Source organism: Wasmannia auropunctata, unplaced genomic scaffold, assembly GCF_000956235.1.
Source record: "Wasmannia auropunctata unplaced genomic scaffold, wasmannia.A_1.0 LD336116.1, whole genome shotgun sequence".
Lineage (NCBI taxonomy): Eukaryota > Metazoa > Arthropoda > Insecta > Hymenoptera > Formicidae > Wasmannia > Wasmannia auropunctata.
This window is the reverse complement of record NW_012026774.1, coordinates 4,828,659-4,854,380: the sequence shown is the minus strand read 5'-3', so window position 1 is coordinate 4,854,380 and position 25,722 is coordinate 4,828,659. Positions and strand designations below refer to the sequence as shown.

Below are 25,722 nucleotides of genomic sequence, written 5' to 3'. Positions count from 1 at the left end.
TAGTTAGAGAACTTCACAGATGAGAAGAGAGTAAGATTATACGCTGCTAATGTGCCGGAATAATCGAGAGACAATGTTACATATTCTTAATACATAAAAATTGACAATACGATAGAATGCAAAATCATGTTCAGCCAAACTACGTATTGTATGCATTATATCGAGTATAAAATACAACTTATGATATCTGTAAGCTGTCATTTCACATAAAGAAACATTAAATTCTCATTAATTATGATAATATTTTAATAGCATAATATAATTTTATTTTCTGTGTTTTAAATTAATTTATAAAAATGTGGTAACTTATATTTTACATTCTGTAATTTTATATCAACGTAACAAACGTGCAGCACGAGAAGCGTGAAGCTTACAGTCAATCCGTGACATTTGAGCCAGTTAGTAGTCAGACGGGATTACAATAGGATTTGCTGCAATATAGGCAAGGCAGTTTTCGCGGTCAACCGCACGCCATCGGTGGCCACTGACAAAATCATGAGCCACTTGTTGATCACCCCTGATGACCATCCGAAAACTGTGACCGTCGTTATCCCAGAAAAGCATTGGTCGAATGGTTAGTTCGTAGTTCGTCGTAACTTCAATACAATACGAACGGAAAATGCGTTTTCGCTTGCATTCGAAAAATCATGTTATTGATAGTTTGATACATGTTGAAAATTCATTTATGTTTATTTGTTGCATTTTTTACATATGTTGCCAAAATTAAGTAATATATATATATGTAATGTTTATCGTCATGTCTCAGACTTTCTGAAATCATTATACATCAGTAAAAGAAAAATTTTTCATTTTAATAATATTGCCCCTTTTTGCAGTAATTAATATCATTTAAATTATAAAAACTTTGTAAACACAAAAATAATAGTAAAATTTATAGTTCTTTAATTTAAAATCAATATAAATAAAAATCAAATCAATCATTTGATTGTGAACGCGCTACTCGCACAGATTTAATTGACAATGAATTCTAAAATCGTTTATTATTTAAAAAAAAGTTTATTAAGCTGATTAACGTAGGTATGCTATGAATACGTTAATCATTATTGTTTAAAAAGCGTTTATTAAATTGATTAAGGTAGGTATGCTATAAATACAAGGGGTCAATCACTACTAAAAAAATTGTGATTGCTAATTATGGCAATACAACACACTTTATCTCGCACTTTATTGATAGTATTATTATTGTATTGTTTTCGTGTTGTCAGTAATGGTGCCATCTATTACCTCATGTACTGTCACCTGTTCCACAATATTGTCAAGTATAATTGCTAACGCATTGCTAAGTATTGCTCGAGGTATTGCTATGTAGCGTATTGTACTGCCGTAATACTAGCAATATTCCTAAAGAAATGTACACTGATTGCCATAGTGGTTGACCCCTCGGCTAAATATAAAATATTATATAATCAACCGGACGACTGTTGTTGTGAACGTAAAAAAAGGCGCTTGTCATTTTTTAGCATGATAAATTAAAAGAATTGACGCTACTTAGATATTGTTAGTACTTTTTGACTGAATTTTTGCAATGACTTACGACACTTAAATAGTTAAAATAATGTTTCCCTTTTACGTTAATAAACAATTTACAAATATAAAAACGATTAAAGAAAAAAAAAATTTCAAGCTATGTCTGAACTTCCGTATGAAATTGCTTGTTTTGTAAGAAGCATCATAATTTAGAATAAATTTTGTAAACAATAAAACTACGAAGTTTTTGTAAAAGCCTTATTATAAGACTCAGATAGTCTTATTATAAAACTCCTAAGTATTTTTATGCTTTTTTAAAATGTTTAACTTTTATAAATGCTCATATTAGAGCATTCTCTTAATATAAATAAAAATGATATAGTTAAAGACTCTACAATTTAAAGACTAGCAACTTAAACATTTCAAATAATTAATTACTTTAAAAACAAATAATCGTTTCAATATTTGGAAAATAATAATTTAAAAAATTTGTAAAATACAATGGATATAAAATATAATAAGAAAAATCATCAAGAATAAATGTTAAATATCAAACTGTTTAATTTTCTATGGTCTTCTATCTTTTTATTCTTGATACTTTTTTACGCTACATTTTATTTTATTTGCAATACAAAAATTGGAGACGTGAAATTACAAGCTTATCAGACAATAATAGAACCGTCTTGCGCTTGAAAAATTAATTATCGAGTTAACTATCGAGTTATCGTAACTCTGATAATAGAAAAATAATTCAATCATGTTCTACCGAACAAGATGTCTGCCCTCTAATTGTACCTGTACAATTATAATCATAGGATTTGCGCACATACAAAATATTTATTCTAATTTAAAAAAAAATTCCCTGAAAATTTTCTAATTTTCCATTTTGTTCAAATTTACAGGCAAAATTAGAACTTTTTTAAATACAAATTTAGAATAAATTTGATTATTATCTAGTCTTTTCAATTCTTCTTTTTTATTCGTACGATCACACGGAAAAAAGTTAAGATTATTTATTTCAAATATCAGATTCAAAAAATTCTAAGAAAGTAAAAAATTTTTTCATTAAATAAGCATTTTACATTGCATAAATTTTTCACTTTTTTCCTGACAAGAAAAATGGAACTTGTCAAAAATAAAAATAAAAGTGTTAATTTTTAAATATTAAAGCAAATAAATTAGAACGTTATATATTTGTAGTATTTTTAACACATAAAATTAAAAAATAATTAAAAATAAATACTAGACAAAATTTAAAAATTAATTAATATTATTAATTATTTATTAAATTGCTTTTCGAAATTTCAACACTCGATGATATAATTCAATATCAATGATATTGATTATTTGTATCTCTTAATTAATCGATCTTTTATCAATATTATTGGTAATGTATTACATATATAAATGTATGTGTGTATATATGTAATATGTATGTAAATTTCCATTTTCTTATTGCACTTTTTAAAAAAATGGCAAAAAGTTTATGTAGGAGTTTTCACTTCTTTAATTTTAGATTAATAAAATAGCGAATAAGTTACTCAGTTAATTAGTTACATCTAATAACTCAATTTTTTTTTAGTTAGCTTTGAAATAGCTATTTGTAAAATTATGTATATATAGGTACACATATATATATATATATATTTATTTATTTATTTATAAAATTTGAAAATTTACAGCAAGTGAAATATATGATTGTAAATTTACTATAAAACTTTTAGAATTTATTCAACATTTAAGCTGTAGCTACTAAAGAATTTGTGTACTAGTAACAACATATATCAAATTAAGAAGGTATTTATTTTAAATCTATAAAAATCTCTTCATATTTTTTTAAATTGCACAAACTTTAAAATAAAGTAATATTCCTTTTAAATCAAAAAATTATAAAATTGTTCTTATTAATATTGAATTCACACAAATTTTCAAATTATAGGTTAATATAAAAAATCGATCAGAGTCAAATGCAAAATACAAAAGTTATTATTCGCAGAATATAGAATAAAAGAGCAAATGTTATATTTCTTGATAAACTGTTTTAATGTATACTAAAAGTAGATAATTTTAAATTTGGAATCAAGATGGAATACATATTTAAAATCTAACTAAAATTGTTTAAGAATTGTCTACAAGTCTCAAAAATGGAACTACAGCATTTTGATACTAAAAATATAATACTTTGGTAAAGTGAAAATAATCTGAATTCCGACGAATTTCTTCAAAAATTCTCTAATTTCTGTAGCAATAAAAATTTGTTAAAAATTCAAATTTTCTTAGATGTTTCCAATAGATATTAAAATCAAATATTAATTCAAATTTTTTTAGATATTCCAATAGATATTACAACAGACAATGCGACGTTACGAGAAGAAATAATTCGTAAAGCACATAAGTAAACAGAAAACATCGCAAAGCGTATCATGGCGTATCATGTGAATGACAAATCGTTAAAACTTCTCGAATCGCTGCATCGTATTTATGGCAGTAACGTTTAAATTTATATTTTAATAGGATATTATAAAATAGAACAACCATATTTTTCTCTTCTTTTACAATCATCACGGAATTGTAAATTCGCGATACTTGAGTTGGCATCGTATTATTAAATTATTCAACACATTTATTGATATATTGTGCTTCTATGTAAGCTTCTGTTTGCCACAATGGATCGATTCGATACCGTTTAAAGATAAATAAGATCGGCTTGACCGCCTTCCAATATTCTTTTACAAATAATAAATCACTGCACAGACTGCAGTCTTTCTCGATGGGCTTTAAAGATCAAATTCAGTTCATTAAAAAGATTATAAGAGAAGCCACAAAGAGAAAATAAAATTTACATTTTTCCATCAAATTTCACCAAATTCATCAATCAAATATGACACGAATGTGACAAACTTGTAGTTTAATATATTTATTTCCCTGGAGACAGGAAAAAATTTAATGATCTAAAAAGAATATGTTCTTAGTTATTTATGTTTTATTGAATTTCATTGAATTACAAAATTTCGTAACAGTGCAATTTTGATAAATATTTGTATTGTATCGTAATATAAATTGATTAAAAATTGTATGTTTCCTTTCATATTTAAAACTATCAAATAAAAAATCAAAATAACTAAGTAAACTTAGTTTTTTCGAAAGGAATATGTTATGATAATAAAATCATTTAATAACTCGATCAAATGATATCAGTAGTGCTAATATAAGCTGAGAAAATATATGTAACATTTACTGTTATTTCGTTAATGTATCACATTTACTTCGGAAATGAAATTTTGATTAAAGTTAGGAGGAATACAATTGACGCATAAATGGTTGGAATTTCACGAAAGGAATTTAATTATTGATAAATGGCAAAACTAAATGACTTGATAAGAGGTAAATTGTGATAGAGTATATCATTATTAGAATATATACATATAATAAAGTATCTAGATAATAATTACTTGTTGCCTCGCGCGTAATCGCGCAACTGAAAATAATGTAGCTGATGTAATGGCCGCGTGTTTTGATTCGCATGTGAATTAGTTTTTAGAACATGTGCTTCAAATGACGCGTTATAATGAATTAATAAATATCGCCTGTGGCTTCAGAAATGAGCTCTTGTACAATCAATTTTTTCTTTTATTAATCATCGAATATTGGTTATTTTTCTTTCACTGATACCTACACATGTCTCAACTATGTTAGATATACGGAATCATAATGGGAATTATGGAGCCCTCTGAGTATACAAATCAATTTCGATCGAATAGCATTCTGTATGTAGCACAAAGCGGAAGGAATATATTGCGAACGCGTTTCCTGCTTCCTTGGCCGCGATCCCAGATCCAAGCTCTCTTGCATTTCCTCCTCCACCTGCCAAAACCAGTCGGTGAAACTTTAATGCGACAAAGTTTTCGAACTTGCCATACCTCGGTTCGAACGAATCCCCTTTGATAATTTACTCGGCGCCGCGTCGCGCGCGCGCGAATATTCCACCTTTGATTCACATGAATAAAACTACTTAAGCACGCAATTTCACAATTGAAATTACTTATTGTCAAAAACTTTGTGGACAACACAACCTCTTTTGAGAGAACAATTTTTCGTAACAAAATTTTATTAACAGATATATTCTACATGTTAATCTTCATAATTTTTTTATATGTGAAAAGTCCTTCATTAATAATACATTTACTGTATAATTACGACATGTTTCTAAAAAATAAATTAAAGTGTAACTTATTAAAACATGCAATTAATAATTTTGTTCTTCATAAATCATATTCATTGTAACACGCGCAAATATGTCATATTCTAATGAATGAAAAAAATATGATGTACACTGGAACGAATTCTTAGACAATGTTGATTATTATTATTACTTACTTTTTTATTTATTGCTAATCATAATAATCATTATTTATTACATAAAAAATAGTCTCTACAAGGGAATTAGCTAAACATGACGCTCTCTTAAAAAAGTATTTTTGTATAAGCCATGTTCACTTTTCGTGTGCACTGTTTAATAATGTAAATAACAAGGTTATTAACAATGTTATTTACATTATTATATAGTGCAAATAAAAAAGTTAATAAGATAAATAAAATTATAAAAACAAAAATTAATAACACTGTTTAAAAAGTTTAAATTATCTTATTACTATTATACATTACACAAAATTACTGTATAGATTAAATTACTGTAATCGTGGATCTAACCGCAGGCGAAATTATTTTTTTCAATTTGTGTGTAATCATAAATTGACGATCTGGGTGAATAGAAAGGCAGTGCTGTTATGTGAAAAAGATGATGCATACGCTTGCACAATTCTGTTTTGCCTGAAACAACATTTTTGCTTCGCGAAATGTAATTTAAAATAGGTATAATGCATTTTTATATTGCAAATAAATGCAGAGCAGTAAATATTACGATTTGCACTCTCAATAACGAAAGAGAAATATAACCGAAATATTTTGTATCGAGATAGCAAGTATTTGTGTTTATTATTATTACTATATGTATATACTCGCATAATAGCAATATAAAATTTTAATACAATGACAGAAGAGGAGTAACGAGATATTCATATAATACCTTTCTATAACTTATTAACTCTAAAAATTTGGAATAGTCATTTATAATTATGCGAAAATTAATCAATAAGAGAAAATGAAATTTCGTACTCGTTAATCATCTGCACGTAGACTATAAGTAAGTAACGCAGAAAAATTCAATTATCTGCGTTCGTTAAAACAAATTTACTTTGTACTACCGCGATTGCGGATTTTAATTTGTTCTCTTCAATACATAAATACAAATGCACAAATACGCCCACTCTCGACTTGTCCGCGCGCGCACACGTTTACTCCTATATATGCTCGCCTCAGTCTCATGTTGTGTGTATGTACGCGTACATGCTTTTTTATGCCCTTTCAATCTACGTTTATTCATTCTTTTATGGATACCAACCGGGCTCGCCTTTCATTTTGTTTCAACGGAGGAGGAGAGAACCGAATGAAAAGTTGAAACGGGCGGAGGAAAAGAGTAGAAATAAACGAATGGGAGGATAGGAGAGGGACGGGAGTGTAGGAGGGTACGTACGGAGAAAGAGGGGAAGCGGAGGATTGAGGGGGAAATGAAAAAGGAGACAAGGAGAAAGGGGCGAGAGCGGGTGGCGGGTTGTTACTCCCGCGATGGTGCTGAGGCAAGGGGAGGAAAGGCTCGCTCGAAGGTGGAGGAAGAGTATATAAACCTGTAGAAATGCATTAGGTACCTACCTACGGGCGATATTACCCAGGGAAAAATTCTGCTTCTCAAAGGGTCGCCCCGAGTGCTTTTCAAAGTAGATTTTCGGAACGAGCTTGTCCGATCTTTCTTAAAAGGATCGCATCGAAAGAGGGAAATTGCACTAACTCGATGGACACGATGGCCTACCGATTTAATCATCAACGTCGAGTAAGATTTCATCTTTCGATTTTCAAAATGTTTATCTTTCTTAAATTACAGTAAAGATTATAGATACACAATTTCAACTTTACATTCAATATTGAAATCTTTAGATTTCATATAGGCATTTAAATAACATAAGAATATATACAGTGATTAACAAAATACTAGATGAAAATTAAATGGAATTAAAGATACTAAATAAATCTTGTGATAAAAACATAGTTATTTATTTAAAGTTTTCGGCTAATAAAGATAAATTTTTTTATTTATTCTTTTAGTACTGAACTATATATAATTCATATGTGCGCGTGGATGTATTCGTATGTAAGTATTAAAAAAAAAGAGTTCAGATCTTAAAAAGCAAACAGAAAACTGCTTCTATCTCTGATAACACTAATTTTTCAACTTATAGATTAGATAACTTTTATCTTTTTGTGAGTTTACTAACAAAAAAATGGTAAATACTATCCTATCTTAATCTAAAACCTTTTTTAACATATCTTGTATATGCATAAAAAATAAAAGTTAAAAATATTTTTTAATAAAAATCCGACAAATAGCTCCTATTTAATATTTTTGGAAATGGATCTGATATTGCAATTAGTGATATAAAAAGTTGGAAATAATTTTATCCAATTATCTAAATTAGGCAACTGTGCGTAAATAAAACATCCATTAATATTTGCCGTTTTATTATTTCATTTTATTACTTTGTAGAGGGAGATCTGACGAATAGATACGCACAATCGGAAACATTGATCGCGCGATGCCAGACACAACGGTATTCTATGGAAGAGATTTAATTTAGACGAACGTTTCAAATCAGATTGAACCGGGAAATAAGGACGTTGTATGGTAATAGTAGTAGTACCGATGGCGATGGTGTAGTGAGGAGCAGTAGAATCGAGAGAGAGACAAGAGAGGAAGGAAAGGAAAAGAAGGAAGAGAACCTTTCATAATGTTGGGATAAATGAGGATCGGACATACCGCCATTGGATAATTCTCGAGTATCAAAAAATAAATAAAAATTAATAATTATTGTGCTCGTAACTATTATAATTATAATTGAAATTTATATGTACACGCTCATGAGCAATTTGTCCATGTAAGTCTCTTCTGTATTTTTCGTACATGTTAATAAGAATTTAAAAAAAATTTTATTTAAAAATATCTATAAATAACAAAATACCATCGATACTTCGTCCTAAAATATTAAAACAAAAAATATTTTGAATAAAAAATATTGCAAAATTAAATACGTGCAAATACAAGCGCGACTAATAATAAATCATAATACTATTATAACAAGTATTGTATTTTTTAAAAATATTTTTCAACCAATACACATTTGGAAAAAGAATTGTCATTTATTGTTGCATAAAGTCCGCAATTTGATTTCTATAGCACTCTGATTTTGTATTCAAATTGGAATTATTGACGGAAATAAAATTCTTTTACAAATCACATTTACACGTAATTAAAATTTCATAATTTAATAATTTAAATTCATCTTGCGATGTATCTAATTAATCCAGATTCTGAATTTCAAAACGTCCAATTTTTTTATTGACTGTTTTGAATGCTTGTTATCTATAACCGTTGATACCATTAAATTACAAATGCATAATTATAACAATGCATTGTATAAATTATTTTTCACCATGATCTGTGTTATGCCGAAATAATATTACATTATATCATTGCAACATCGCAGGTGATAGCCATCAGCAGCTGTTCCAAACGTTAGAGCCTAACATAAGCAAAAGTGCAAACACGAAACTCAGTACGTTTAAATTGTAAACGATTAAACCAAATGACATGATTGCTTGATGATATCAGAAATTACGAAAATTAAAAACGTTCAAGGGATCTTTTTTTATTAGTTAGATATTTTTCTCGATTCTGTAACTTGTTTATTTTGTAATATTTTTAAGTCGTATATTCGATGAAATTCTGGAGAGAGAGAGACTTATTCGAGTCATGTCTAAGAAGATTCATGCATAGTATGTATCATCTCGGACACTTTTTCAAACAAATATATTACATATTTAAGAAAATCTCTTATTTTAAAATAGAAATCATTAGTAATAATACATAACAATTAATTTAAATACTTTTCTTGTAATCCTATCCTATCGTGGAAAACGGCCTTGTTTAAAAAAATATAAATAATCGTTTACAAATAAGATTTGGAAAAATTTGTTTCATTCTAAATAATATACATAGTAGAATTTCTTACGCGCAAGATATATGGCTATAAACGCACTTAATGCGGGGCTTTATTAGCTTTATACTTAAGATTATTCAACTCACCTTGTAGGAATACTGATCGAACATTCTGCAGGCTTCAAGATCATTACTGAGAACGGAATAACCAGCATCCATACTGACCCGACGCTTCTTCTCGCCGCCTAGAACGAGCCCTTGTAAATGAAAAGCGATCTATCACGCACAGACACAGTTTAATAACTAGTACCGAACAAACTGATCGCAATTGCACCGACTATACCGTCGCTCATTGTACAATTCGTTTTATGCACAAATGCAACGCGATACTGTCGCAATATTGTCTTGTCGTATACACTCGACCGGTTTGGCACGCTTTAAAGTTCGTACTTTCCAATCGCGACGAGTATAACGCACGATATGTAATGCAAACGCAATGACTCACGATTCACGCGGATCTTCTGCCAACTTTGATTTAAGCGAGAACTCACAATTTAATCTCAAGTAGTTTTCGATTATCAAGGTATTTAAATGTCTTGCTACGTAGTCGGCGAATATTTGCTATTTTGTGCCGACTATGAGTGGCAAATGTTAACAATTTTATTTTTAAAAAATGACGATGAATACATAGAAATGAAATTGCATTGCAATCGGAAGCACTGGAAACAGCGATTGCTATCTCACTATTGATCACTGTCGATCGCGCGCGACTGAAAATGGACCGCCAACGCAGCACGTGGACAACGCGACTATGATCGTCACTGGTTGAGGTCGGCAGGTGCCATGCAAGACATCGAGATAGTGCGGTTTGTAACGAGAGAGGGCGACCGCCGGCGACCGCGCGCGCGAGCATGCAACGGCGGCTGTACGTTGGCGGCTATACACGGCGGTTACGCTCGTGGCGGGGACTAGAGGAACTCTCTTCTTCGCTGCAGGCTGCTCCGCTGTGCTGCGTGAGCGCGGGCGCGAAATCTTAAGATTACAGTACCGTGCAGTCCCCGTGAGTACACGGATACGAATGTGTTATAAAAGGAGTTGTTATGTTAGGTTAGGGTTAGCTCACGTATGATATCGCAACATCGCACGTTACGCGTGCAACCGCGACAATGTCATAGGTATATACAATGCGAGATGGCTTCCCCCTATGAAACTCGATGTTGCTCTCTGTCCGCTTCTCTCTCTCTCTCTCTCTCTCTCTCTCTCTGAGCCCCCCCTCTTCTCCCTCATCCCACCTCTCTTGCTCTCTTTCCCTCTCTCTGCCATTTCCCTCTCTCTCACACTCTTCCATCCCTTTCTCTGCTCTATTCCTCTTCTCTCTCTTCTACCGTTCGATGTACATGACGTTCGTCGATCGTTTCCTTGCGACCATCCGCTCACGCGAGATTCGTAGAACGGATCGACTTCCTCCTTCTCGGTGCGCGACTCCGACAGGAACGCGTATGGCCCGCGTCGCTTCGCGAAAACCCTAGAGTCATGGAAGCCACCTTTGTATTCTTTGCAGGTGTACTATTTTTTCGAGTGTATCGAACAAATGCGCCGTAACATGCGACATATTATCTGAAACATACCTACAGTTCCATCTTCCATTTTAGTTAATTAGTTTTCTCTAATCATTCATTCGGTCTATTTATTAATCTAATTTATTAACCATAAATTTATAACTGAAATGATACATGTATCGCAAAATAACATAGTATAAAAAGAATACATTAGTCATTTCTCGACTTTTTTTTATTAAATCGTATTTTAATAAAAAAGTAATTTTTATTAAATTGTATTTAACAAAATTAATTTAAAAATATATATTCCTTATTGTCTTGAAAAATATGTTTAGATTATTTTTAAATAAGATCTTATTCCATCTTTAACGATTAAATAGATGGAGGAGATAAGTGGCATGAATTTTACGCCTACTGTTTTCGACCCCTACCGCGTGCGAACCAACCATTTAGCAGCAGGAGATAATGAAACTGGGATGGACGCGAAAGCACCAGAAATCACGGGAGAACTCACGTTCCATAACATGTAAAGTCAATATGAAGCATTACGGATTTACTTCTTGAATATGAGCTTTCTGAATATAATCGCGGCGGTCTTAGCGGTATGTTAAGTTAAAGAACTACAATTATGTTATAAAATTAAATTTATAATGAAATCCGCTTCATTTTATATTATTTCTATCAGACCAAATATTAAGAATATCTACTGATGTAATTTTTTATATTTTATTACTTAATTAATTTTTATAATTGATATAATTTGTACTTGTACACAATGCTGCTCGCAAGTAAATTTTGTTTAACGTGTTTAATTTTTTATTCTTTTTAAACCATGTACATATAGGTATAAAAAAATCTATTGAAATAAACATGTATGTATATATAATACATATCGTTTTATTTTTATATTTTATATAATTAGACCAATGTGATTTGATCGTACTATACTCGATTCTTGTTCAAGAGTCCTCCATAATTAGTATGTATCACGATTGATTATCGGCTAACTGACAAGGAGCCGCGAGATATTATATCATAAAGTAAACCTGATCGTTGGCATCGTATCATAGGGTCAGTGACGGCTAGTAGTCACGTGGTTTGCACGTGGGTTTCATTCATAAAACGTGTTCGTAGGTTGTAGCCGCAGCAATGCCGACAGTAGCAGCAGTGGTGGTTGGTTGCTGATGTGGTAGTAACAACGCTGCTAGTAGTGATGCGCGTAGCAACAGCGTAGCAACAGCGGGAGATAGTAGTAGTAGTAGTATTAGTAGTAGTAACTGCGGTAGGTAACAAGCAGACAGACAGACAGGCTAGCAGGCAGGAAGGTGGTTAGCCCGAACTGGCAAGTGGAGCTGTAGAGGCAACGGCTGATGCTGTAGAATGGAGTTTGTAGTGGCACGCGGTGTGTTGGTTTACGCGCGTTGGATTTTCGCCCCGAGCGAGCTGTCCAACCAACCAGCCAACCAGCCAAGTGAAGCGGAGGGAAAACGAGGAAGAGGACTCACGCAACCGTGGGATCAGATGTGATATCTCTCCTTCCTTTTTTTCGATCCTTCTCTCTTCGACTTTCCAATTTGAGCTTTCTTAAAATTTCCCCTATGTCACGTTATCCACATCAACATCTAAAGATTACAACTTTAAAACCATCTTCATTTTTCACCTCATTTTTTCGCAATCTACCCTATACCTCTGCTCTTTCACTTTCATCCTTTCCTTTTTACTAGCTGTGATGCTCATCCACACTCACGTCCGCGTAAATTCAACAAGTCAAATAAGCATAAACGCTCCCTAGCGACTGATTATATTGAAGTTATATTTTAATTTTTTCTGACCTTACAACTGTTATTTTATGTGTTTAAAACGTAATTAAGTACTACTTATTATTAATAATGAATACAATATCGGTTTATAACACACTGATGAAATATTAAATTAGATGTCGTGATTCTTAAAATCAGGTCATTTCGCAGACTACAAAATTCTGATAATAATCAGCATATTTCCACTGTAAGAATTTCTATAAATTTTCTATTTATTGATATTAATTTTTACATAATTATGATTAGTAACTTGTGAATTATGTTATAATATTATATATTATAATGATTGTAGTTGTTAATATAGTATGTAGAGCACTATCAATCTTTGTTCTTACCAGCTCATTATCATCATTATATTCGCGTTTAAAAAATATCTTTTGATCTTTTGACCAGAATTACCTCAACATTGTATTTCCAATCTTAATCTTTGCAATCAGATTATAGTGTGTTCTGATAATTCACAATTATTATAATAACACGATGTTTTACACTATTTCTTAAGATTTGATCACATATACATACGATGATGGACTTACAAGGCACATAATATGCATACAATCTTAAAAACAGCATACGTACATTTTAGACTTCCGAGTCTCGTTGAACGCGCGCATATCCCGCGGGAATCAATATCCGCGCGTCTCCCAGCCTCTCCCCTACACCCCTATCTTCCCCAGCCCCTCATCGACCATCTCTCGCTCTCCCGCTCCCTCTTTTCTCCGGTACATGGATTTACCCCCTCACTCATACTTTCTCACGGGTGCTGCACCTTCTTCGGTACCGTGCACTGTGTACCACCCCTTGCGCAGAGTGGAGTGGAGTAAAGCGGAGAGGAGCGGAATGGAGCGGTGCGGCCGTCCGCCTCTGATGAATGTGATTTTGAGAAGGGGAGAGCGGAATACGGCCGCCTGCCTTCCTCCTTTGGTACCTCTACACCCCTTTCTACCACCCACTCGCTCTCCCCGCACCAGACTCGATCCCTCCTGCTCCCCTCGCCCCACTACCATCTTCTCTCCTCTATCAACTTCCACCACGTCAACCTACCAACCTCTCCTTCGTTTCTCTTCCCCGGCAGCTACGTCTCTCCCAAGTCGACACACAACTACAAAACATTCAATTTGAACGTAAAGTTAAAACGAAATGGATTTTCCAGCGTGAGTACAGTCGCTATCAAAAACCTACGCTCAGTCTCCTCCGATGACTGCACATAGATTCATGATATCAGAAAAAATTCAGATAACGAAAAAATATTCATTTTTACGTATTATATGTTTTCATATATTGTGCAATCAAAATGTGTTTGTATTTATTTTTGTTCAAGAATACTTTTAATATGGATGTCCAAATAATAAAAACGCATGCAGGTTGCATTTAACATAAATCGTATTGCTCTGCTTTGTTGTTCAGGAATAATTTCGATGCTTTTAACAATTTATTTCTTTCACTTTTTTATTCTTTCTTTGCTCTTTGTTTAATAAATTAATAATTATTGATTGCTTAATTACCTAATTTTATTTTCGTTTTCTGTTTTATCATTCTGACAATGAGCCAAGAACTATCGGTTATCATTGGAATTTGAAAAGATTCTTTGTCAAAATCTTTTAAAATTATTAATTCTTAAAGTTTCTTTCAAAAAAGAAAAGTTTTTTAAATTGCATTCTGTTACTTAATTAGTAATTATTAGATATTCATCAAGTACTTTTATTATTTATGATTTGAATTACAGACTGGTCATGAATTGGATTATACATTTAAGAAATGTCTTAATAAAAAATGGTCAAGATAATTTCGATATTGCATAATTATAATATGAATAACGGAGAAAAGTAAAATTTCTTCTAATAACAAAAGTAACTCCGAATCAAATCAAAATAAAAGCAGATTCGTGGATCTGCACTTTAGTGAATTCTAAGTGAAATATGAATTATGCATTCTCTCGACTAACAGAAGTTCTCCTTATTTTTGGTTTACTCGAGAAACGAATAATAAAAATTGATAGAAAAATATATGAAGACAAAGAATATAATTTTTCTCTTGCAGTTATCTCTTGTTTTATTCAATTTATCAGATAATACAGTTCTTGACAAAAAAAACAAATAAATAAAAGAACGCGATAAAGAATGTATGTAAAATACATTTGCTTAATTTTTGTATTCCTAGATCTCAAATCAATATTTTAAGATTATCTAATATTTCTCGCAATCACATTTTTTTATCATAGGTATGCATATTATTGGCGTAATAGAAGCAATAAAGTATAACAGTAAAACGTGATGATATACAGAATATATTAATAGTATCCTAACAGAGGACAGGTTTGAGACAGTTTAGTTCTATCGAGGGACTTTCCGAGAGAATGAATCAACCCCTGTCCAGGATTTTGCCAGGAATCGACTATGGTCACCCTCAACTTTACCCTCGTTCTCACCCTCGCTCTCAACTACATTCTCGCTTCTCCTCTTCCGCTCTTTCTTATACGGCTGAGTTCCTTGACAGAAAACTGGCTTCGCTCTACTGTCCTTACATAGTTGGTAGTCTGGTTGAGTAGGTCAGGTAAAGAATCAGGGTCAAGTTCACGGCCGTGCTAACAAGAGCATGTTGCAGTTGATATATTACATGTGTTTTTATAAATAGCTTATACTTTATCATTTATATATTATATATATTTATGTTTAAAATATTTGATAATATCAGATAAATGATGAAGCAGTAAATACACTAAAAAGTGTTACATGTATATAAAATAGCGATAGCGATTATTCTCAGAAATAACATTACTATCATCAAACGAGAGGTATCTCTCTCTCTCTCTCTCTCTCTCTCTCTCTCTTTCTCTCTCTCTCATCCAATTAACTGTTTTTAATTTCACAAAAGAAATTTTGCATCGTTGTGGATTAACGCTTGCACTAGTGCTAGACAAAGTAATGTTCAGTTGAATACTTCAATCACAAAATATTTATAAAATGTAGTCACAAAGTTACAAAAAGGAAAAAGAGCATTCTCGTTGAGAAATCTCGAACGCCTTTGTTAAAAAATAACTGCTGTTCTGTAAAAAATAATATGAGAAATATAATGTAATTTAATGTCAAACTAAAAGTCATTAAAATTGTATTTGTCAATATACTGTAAAATGTGATACATTAGTTAATTATAGATACAATTCTAGATACACTAAAGACATAAAAAAACGAGATGGGATCGCAGAGCATGATTTCTTTCTACTTTACAAGCGTATTTGTTACAGTATTATCCCTGTCCCGATCAAAGTAAACCATTCATTAACTGTTTTTCGCATACCGTAATACTTTAATCGTCGAAATTAGAAGAAAAGGAAAAATATGAAGATACTTACACTATTCTCGGAAAATATGAAATTTAAGAATATTAATTAAATAATAAAGTATCAGGATAGATCGAGGAATGTTACAAACAATTAATATGAGATAACGCCAACACAGTCAAAGACATTCTAAATAACGAACGATTTTTTATTAATAATAAGAATCATATACTTTATAATTATTTTGATGCATTACTAAATGGCACATAATAATATAGTAAATATAGTTTAACCTACAAGAATGACTATATTAAATAGAAATAAACTAACAAGGAAACACACTCAATGTTTTCCTCCGATTTTAATAAACTTTGGATGTGATAAAATATAGATAAAAATAAGGGACACGTATTTTTTTTATAAATGTTTAATCGCACGTTAGGTGAAACCTTCTCTTGGGAAAAATCAGTTATTTTCTTTCTAAGCAAGTGTTGTCTAAATTGCAAAAGACGGAAAATATTTAAAAAAATTTTTTTTAAAGGTTGAAAGGTTTGGAGAGTACTTTATAATAACAATAATAAATTTTATATATCTATTACGACCGTATAAATGTTTCACACATAACGAATAAGGAAGGCCAATGTACCGTCATAACAGGATCTTGGTGCTTCTATTATTTTTTTATGTGATTTTACATACGTATATCCTAGCTTCGATGAAACTGCGTGCCGTTACTTCCGGATTTAATGCAACCCTTAATTGAAATTGAACCGTATTATCGTATTAAATGGCTAATCAATTTAATTTAATAGGACGTATTAAATAGCTAATCAATTTAATAAATACTTGATGCTCATTCGCATCTAATAAATCCCTCCTCCACCGCGACGTCAAATAAATGCTAGCCTGCATCTATACGAACTATTCTCAATGAATCTGTAAAGAAATTTATTGCGAAAAAATATCACCTTATGTTCTTAGCCAGGAATCGAACTCGAATCTCTACGTTTGCCGAACGGAAATAATAAATTATTTTTTAATTTTTTATTTTAAAAAATATTTTTAAAATAAAAAATAAAATTAAAAAAATTTTAAATTGTTATTATAAAGTATTCTTACTAACTATTAACTATTAACTATAAAACTATGTTGCACTTTTATTTAATAAAATTTTTCCATTTTATACAGTTTGAACGATATTCGTTTCAAAAGAAAATTCCAATTTTTTGCAAGAAAGAGTTTTCATCCTTTTAATGTACGAGCACTTATAAAAAATACGCCTGTCTTTTATTTGTATTTGTATTTTAACATATTCAAAGCTTATTAAAATTAGAGGAGAGATTGTACCCTTGTAGGAATAATTGTCTATATGTGATATAATTTCTTTTAATTCACTTTATTCAACCTGTTTTTATATTTTTACAAAAAATCTTTTTTTTACAATGCATTTTGCCATTTATGAATATGACGATTAAAATTTGGCTAAAATTTTCATCAGAAATTTTTTTATTATTAACTATTTTTGAACATATTTAATGTTTATGTAATTAAGCGAAAAGTGTCATATACAAATAATTTATATAAACTTAGCTATTTGTATAAATATATCTGATTTATATAAATCAATCTATTTCTAAATTTGAAACTATCTTTCAAGTTATATTTTTTTCACAAAGATTTATTCACTACGAATGGCTATTTGTTCTCTTTTATTGTTTTGCTTACAATTAGTCAAGCATAACAGCTTATAACTTTATAACACCAATAACTTTACTTCCATTTATTTTTACATCGGTTAATAACTGTTGAATATTGTTTCTATGTCAACATATAAATCATACAAGGCATTCCATTCTTTGAATAATTATTTTTTCGGTGATTTAATTAATATTAAAATCACATAAATAACGATTTTTAAGCAACGATATTTGTGGACAGATTGCTAATTTTTGTACGACTTTCATTTCTCTCTCTCTCTCTCTCTCTCTCTCTCTCTCTCTGCGCTTAAGAGGATTTATCCCGGAGCGCACAATAAATACTATTCTATCTATGTCTTTCTCAAAAGAAATAGTTTTTTATTCAATATGGAGATATTATTTAATATTTTTTGTGAGTTTTTATTTTAAGTCCTGGTCAGTACTTTGGTGAATTAATGTGCACTCGTCATCGTCGTTCGTTGTCGAAAATAATCGATTCTTTTGGGTTATGTGATATAAGCCAAAATTACGCTTGTAAATATTGATACAATAATTAGATATCGAAAGACGGCCGTAATTTGATTTACGAAAGTTCGCTCCTTTAATTCGAATTCCTCCCCCCGCAAGTATAGTAGTTGATGATATTCAACTCGTACGAGTACACATAAGGTATTAACTAAACATCGTTTCAAATTGAATAACTGATTGATCGAAACTGTTCCGAAAGAAATATCTGTTTGTCTTTATTATGATAAATAACAAATAAAAATAAGAAGCGGTAAAGTAACATGTTCATAAAATCATGTAGCTTCGTGAAAAATTAAATAAAAACAAGATGAAAATGTATTGCTTGAAAGGAGGAAAATACAAAGAAAGATATATGTACACATTTTTCAAATATAACGTAAATCTCTAGAGAATCAACACACCATGAAAGACAACAAGAATCAATAAACGTAAATATCACTGGATACACGAAATAACAAAAATCAAATGTTAGCTTATAAAATAAACATTAGAAGAGATTTTACAATCTTTTTGTAAAATATGTAATATGTACGAAAATTATGGCAAAAAAACAAAAACTTTATAAGTACGGTTGACATAGTATGGTTATATAAGCTGGAATATGTGTGAAAAAAACAAAATCCGTTATGAAGTGAAAAAGAGCACAGACAGTGAGATAAGAAAAAAAAGACTGGGTGGAAGTCCTGCTTACCACCTGACGGCCTCATGCCGTAACCTGATCAGCTTTCTGAAGATTCGGTTGCTCGTATTTTGACTATCATGTCGTGAGCAGGTCTAAAGATCTTTCAGTTATTTGAAAATTAAAAATTTTTTAATACTTTTTCAAAACCAAATGTAAAAAAAATTTTAAATCTTTGACAAAAAGTTGAGACATTGTTTAAAATAAAAGGTGCATATTTATTTATTATGTGTTAATATTAGTTGAATAAATTGCATAATTTTTTATAGAAACTTTTTGCACAACGTTTAGACATTTATACAACATTTTACACAAATATTTAATATATGCGATCTTATTTAGATTATTTATTTAGATTAGATTTATTATATTTCTTTTTATCATTATCGATTCGTAAATAGAGACAAAGTCACAAACAGCTGGGAGAAGTAGAATAAATTGTACCATCATATAAAAGGAAACTCAGATGGAGATGAGAAAGAAACCAGAGAAGCGGAATAAGCGTGACGAAACAGAGCGAGATAGAAAGCGTTGAGCATGATACGTAGTTTGCGAACTTTCCGGATTCGAGAGCTTTTCAATACACGAAAGTTTGTACAAATAGAAGCTTCGGGAAATGTATAATATCATGAATAAGTAAAGAAAATTTCATAAATCAATACTCGTCCGCAAACTTTCTTCAATATTACCTCTATTTGAATCATGCAATTATTGTTCTTTTTTTGTTATTTTTATGTATTAATATTTAATACAATCGACAAATTTAAATTAATAAATAATTTTTATAAAATATAAAATTTGAGAATTTCCAAAGTTACAATGATTAACATATTCCCATATTCTCGCATTCCCATTGTAAAAATATTCTCATTATATAATGATAATGATCACTTTTGTTAAGTTACAATTGTATTCTATAGTATTCTAGTTTTCTTACATCGTAAAACGCTATTGCATCAGCCAGTGTATCTTTACAGTCGGAAGAAGCTCTGACCCACTTCCCTTTATGGCGCCATTTCGTAAAAGTTTCCTATAAATTGCATTTAGCAACGTCGACCGCGTTGCTAGCGAAGTCGTTCCTATCTCGTAACGGACTGCGTTCTCTTTTCGATGATACATGATACGCCATACGCCATACGTTATATGCCACCGTACGCGACAGTGGGTACATGATACGCGATACATGATTCGGCATTGAAGGATAGATGATAGGTAAATGTAGAATGATGATAGAAAAGGTAGAGAAAATAAAAGATATGTAACAACGATAGACTAATAGAATTACGAGCAAATTTTGTGTAATGTAAATTTTTACTAAATCTATTGCAATTACTAATATACATATATACATATGTATATTAATATTAAGGTGGGCCGAAACATTTTTTTTTGATAATCGATTAGCAATACCCCCCAAAAATTAGCTATGGACCTCAATATGATCTGACAATGAGTAAAATTTCATTGAAATCGATTAATATCTTCAGGTTGCCTCTCGACCTTGCAATTAGTAAGTTTATACATTTCTTCATAAATGTGTCAAAATTCGAAAAAATATTTGAATTTCAATACAGTTTGGTATTATCTGTTGTTTTTTTAATCGCTGAACACGAAGGTCAGCAGTATACATTTCAAAATGACGAATCTGAAATATATTCTTAAATAATACATTAAGATTTCTCGAAAAATTTGATAGATACAGAGAAATGTTTCAAATAAAAATTGTATGGTTCGGAGTGGGACATAAGAAAGTATCATTGATTTTATTTTGGATGGCGTCGTTAATAAGATCAGATCAAGATCACTTTGATTTTTTTTAACGGAATTATATATTTTTTTACATAATACGATTTCTCTAATTATTCTGTATATGAAAGTATTAAGGTGATATTATGGAAAAATCAATTTTACGAGATATTTTATACTTTATCATGCCATAATTATGATATTAAATATTGATATATAATATTAAATATCTCATAAACTATTGATTTCTTGATAATAGCACCTGATATTTTTAGGCACAGAATAATGAGATGAATCGATTGATGTAAAGAAAACACACAGTTGCTTTAAAAAAAAGTAATTTGCAAGAAATGCATAAACTTAATTTTAAGGTGGAGGGGCAACCTGAAGATATTAATCGATTTCGATAAAATTTTATCCAGACCATATTGAGGTCCATAGCTAATTTTTGAGGGATATTACTAATCGATTTAAAAAAAAAAAATTTTTGTCGGCTCATCCTAATATAATGAATATATTGATAATACTATTTAACAACAAAAAATGCATAAAAACGAAGATAATCATTTTTTAAACGCAGAATACAACCCCATTTATCAAATTGCTCTATTACGTTACAATTTTGAGAAATTTGTGATTAATCATAAATATCTTTTTAATTAATTGATTGCAAATTCCTTTCAAAGGTTGAAGACATTTTAACATAACATATTAAAATGCACTAAAAGCATTTAGCCTTTTTTATAACAACTTTAATTATAAATTTTTCAAAATTGTCATATGATAAATTAATTAACAGAATCATATTTAGGTCTTAAACAATTATAGAAAACATTTTTATTCTTGTGTTAAAACAAATTATTTTTTTTTATCATATAATGTAATCCATGGCATAATTCTGTTACTAAACGCAATTTGATACGCATAAAACCAGGACAAATCGAGGTAAGTCAATTATTAAGTAATATCATTCAATGTGTATACATATATGTGTCTATTTCAAATATGCATATTTTAAACTCTTTTAATTCCTTCAGTTTTTCAACGTAATTTTTTACCAACCAGTAAGCAGAGTAATATATCTGCCATGCAGGAGGTTAAGAAGTTAAGGGATATGAAAAAAAAATAAAAGACGTAAAAACCCTTAGAACATATGTAATATATGTTCTAAGTAAAAACCAGACAACTTAAAACATATACACACACGCGACTATATGCAAAGGAAAGAGAAGGGATAGAGACAAAGAGATAAGAGAGAAAGGGAAAAGATGGGGCGAGAGAGAGAGAGAGAGAGAGAGAGAGAGGGGGAGATGAGAAAATGAAGGGATAAAAGAGAGACAAAAATGGAGATAGAAAGACAAAGGGGCCGAAAGGGATAGAAAATTTTTCTTAAATTGGAAAATCGTAATTATTTTCAAACTATTTTTTTACATTCGCATTTTTAAGACCAAACTTAAATGTAATGTTTCTAAATTATTAATTTTTATTATTAATTTTCTCAAAAAATGCGTTAATTATTATAAAAACGGAATAATATGATTGAACATTTATATGCCATTTATATTGACATAATTTTCACTTATTACATTCTACATAATTGAAAAAGATCGTGTTGTATTATATGTTTAAAGAAATTCAATTACATGATGTCTGAACTTTAATACCTTTTAACCATTTCAAATGCGCAAAATGACAATGCAGAATAAAATAATGAAATGATAGATAAATCGATTGTTAACAAATTATATATTATATTTATGTTGATAAATTACAATGATTTGTTTCAAAAGTTATTAGCAATTGTATAAAATCTGTACCATTAAATTATATGAATTAATGTTATCAAACTTGCAAAATTATTATATCTTTAGAATGGCATATTATATAAGCAAATTTGCATTATATATAATTGCAAATTGAATTGATGATCTGAGTTTTGTGATCATTGTCTTCATTAATCACGATAGTTTGCAATTTGCGTGCTCCTTATTATCATTTTCCAATCTATTAGAACGATTATGTCCCTTTTTTCAGTTATGCGCACGCAAAGCTCCGATTAAGTTAGATTCTAAAATTATCAATGCCATAAATCATGATATTCTAACGATGCGAATTTCTATTATGTATTATCATTATTATTAAAATAATTTATCATATATGAATTATATGCATTTTCCATTTCTATCAATTATTCAATGATACTTCTTCATTAATTGTTAAGATTCTTGATCAACTTATAATGTGAGTCAATGCATGCATTCTTCTCATAATTAATCCAATAAAGAGAGAGGGGCGATAAAAAAATATTCGATCGATAGCAAATCTGAGGCATGTTCTCTTAGTCATCGTAACAACCGTCTTGCTTCGTACGGATTATGTCATGAATAATCTGTTGAATCACTTTGAAAAAGTATATAACATTTTGAATGGATGTATAAGAAACAGAAAGATTAATAATTATAAAAGTTTGTACGTGAGAGATTTAAAAATTGTAGAACTATAGACAATAGTCTTCCATCAGAGTATATATGTATTTACCTATTGTATTGTCCATTCATTTTAATTATTATACTTTCAACAATTCTCTTATCAATTCCCTCTTCTTCAACTCGCTCGCACTCTTGCTCTCATTATAACTACCTATTTAATTTATCTGCTTCATTTTATTCATTCCTCTTATCCATAGATATGTTATCTACAAACAAAGATATTTGTTTCTGTCTTCACTCTTTTACATATATTTACCGCTCTTTCCCTCGTTTTTCTACTTTCATCCATATTCACTCTTCTCTTTTTTTCTTTCTGTTATTCTCTTTTCGCTTGTTGTAGTATTCTTTCTAACCGCCCGCCACAGTCTCCGCCGCGTCAAGGACCTTCCCCTCATAATGCTTACCCCTTTTCGCAATTTTATTCCCTCTCCATCCACCCATCAACACATGATTCTCTTTGAGAGTACTTTTCTTTATTGTTATTCTTTCATATTTTTCGGAACAATATTTTTCTCTTTCCCACTTTTCCTTTATTTTTTTCTCAACATATTTTTATTCATTCAGAAGTCAACCAAGCAACGAAAGAAACTAATTAACTAAAAGATCGAACATTCTACTCGTACATTGAAAATGTTCAGATAATAATGGACATTTACGTAAAATATGTATTTTTTTTCATTGTATGAAGACTTTTTTAAAATATTAATGCTTTAAATATTGTTGACTTAGAATTAATACGTGTTCCATCGCTTAAAGAAATATTTAAAGATTTAACATGCTTTTTCTTTTTTCTCTATTTCTGTATATATACAGAAGATACTATAGCTATACTTTTATCGTTATTGGCCCTAGGCCAGAAGAGAATTGGAAAAATCTAGGTCACTTCAAAAATGCACAACGATATTATATCATAAATAATACATTTATTAAACTGGTTCTTTCTGTAGTTAACTTAGAATTTTACGTATTCTCCACGTTTACTGCTTTGAAATCGTTAATTACGTTTGCAGATGAAGAAACTTCTTTTCGTAATACAATATAAGATAAGAATGAATAAATTGCTAACAGACAGAATAATAGATGTGAGGTGAGAATAACAGAAATAGAACTTTAATAACTAATTTGAAACTGCAAAAATTAAAATTTAGTATCATTTTGTCTTTATTGTACATAAAACGTACAACATTTGTATTTCCATCATAAAGGAAGAAAAGAGAAAAGGAGAAGGAAGAAAAAGAGAAAGAAAAGGTACTCAAAAAAGTAATCACCACGACTAGTTGTTGCAATTTCAAGACATCCCGTTGTTTCCGTACCCTTCCCGGAGTGTGCCACTTCATCTCTAGCCACCGCGTCCTACTCATTCCACTTTAGCACCCCATGGGGGTAGCTCTACCCAGGGGAATCAATAACCGACGAGGGAGCGCACCAGAGGGTGTAGTGGCGGGGCAAAGGATCGCAGGTTGTAGAGTTGGGGGTGGCACGCGGAGCGGTGGAGCTTGGCTCCGCCTCCGGCACGCGACCAGCACGCGACCGTCGTCGCCACCGTCGTACCTAGCTCGTCTCGCTTCGTCTCACCTCGCCGCCTCACCGCCGCGCCTCACCGTCGCTTGCAACGGCCACCACCCCTGACCTGGATCTTTTGTTCTCCTCGATGTCTTTCCTTCTCGCTTTTTTTTTCTAACGTGTCGTGTTTTTCTTCCATTTCCGAATGGACGTTCCGGAATCTTTACTGCCTCACTTTTGGACAATGAAGTCACTTTTCATATTACTGTACTTTTCAATAAAAGAATTAAATCAAATTTAAATATGAATTTTAAAGTAATCAATGTTATGTTGTAATGACAAACATAATGCATGATATTTTACAAGAATTAGTACATTGGCAAGAATTAATCATAATTAATCGATTTTAATTTTAATATCTAAATTAATTTTAAATCATACATAGACCTTATATCACTTTGTAATGACTGCTTGTTTTCAAATATAATACACAAGCAATAAAAATAAACCACAGAATTGATCAGGCAAGCAAAAATTGATCCATGTGTCTTTTGTCTAAAGAAATCAATTTCACAATATATATCAAAGTAATATGAATTTTAGAAGAAAGAAATAATTATCCGTTATAAACGTCTCTTTTGCAATATTTTTAAATGTATTTCAATCTAAGAAAATAATGCATTTAAAATAGCTACATAAATTTAATTATATATATATGTATATATATGTATATATATATATATACATATACAGGGTGTCCCATTTTATATTTGACAGTCAAATATTTGGAAATTGCGAGGTTTGAGAGAAAAATGTTTTAGACAAA

The 25,722-nt window shown here is 30.6% G+C and overlaps 1 protein-coding gene and 1 long non-coding RNA gene across 4 annotated transcripts; one reads left to right on the top strand and one right to left on the bottom strand.

Moving 5' to 3' along the window:
• Positions 1 to 361: 361 nt before the first annotated feature.
• LOC105448168 lies at positions 362 to 10,023 on the bottom strand. 3 transcript variants are annotated; one of them, XM_011686604.1, is made up of 3 exons: positions 9,906 to 9,989; positions 9,743 to 9,840; positions 362 to 535 (listed from the first exon to the last, which is right to left on the bottom strand). In XM_011686604.1, the coding sequence occupies exons 1-3, from the start codon at positions 9,946 to 9,948 to the stop codon at positions 512 to 514; spliced, it is 165 nt and encodes a 54-aa protein (XP_011684906.1). In that variant the 5' UTR covers positions 9,949 to 9,989; the 3' UTR covers positions 362 to 511. The 3 variants fall into 3 exon arrangements, with proteins under 3 accessions (XP_011684906.1, XP_011684896.1, XP_011684887.1); XM_011686594.1 differs by lacking the exon at positions 362 to 535 and adding an exon at positions 4,540 to 5,352 and having other exon boundaries at positions 9,939 to 10,023; XM_011686585.1 differs by lacking the exon at positions 362 to 535 and adding an exon at positions 4,540 to 5,352.
• Positions 6,096 to 8,597, top strand: LOC105448160. Its single transcript, XR_974198.1, has 3 exons — positions 6,096 to 7,435; positions 7,708 to 7,753; positions 8,147 to 8,597. It is a non-coding gene; the product is annotated as an uncharacterized LOC105448160 (long non-coding RNA).
• Positions 10,024 to 25,722: the final 15,699 nt, after the last annotated feature.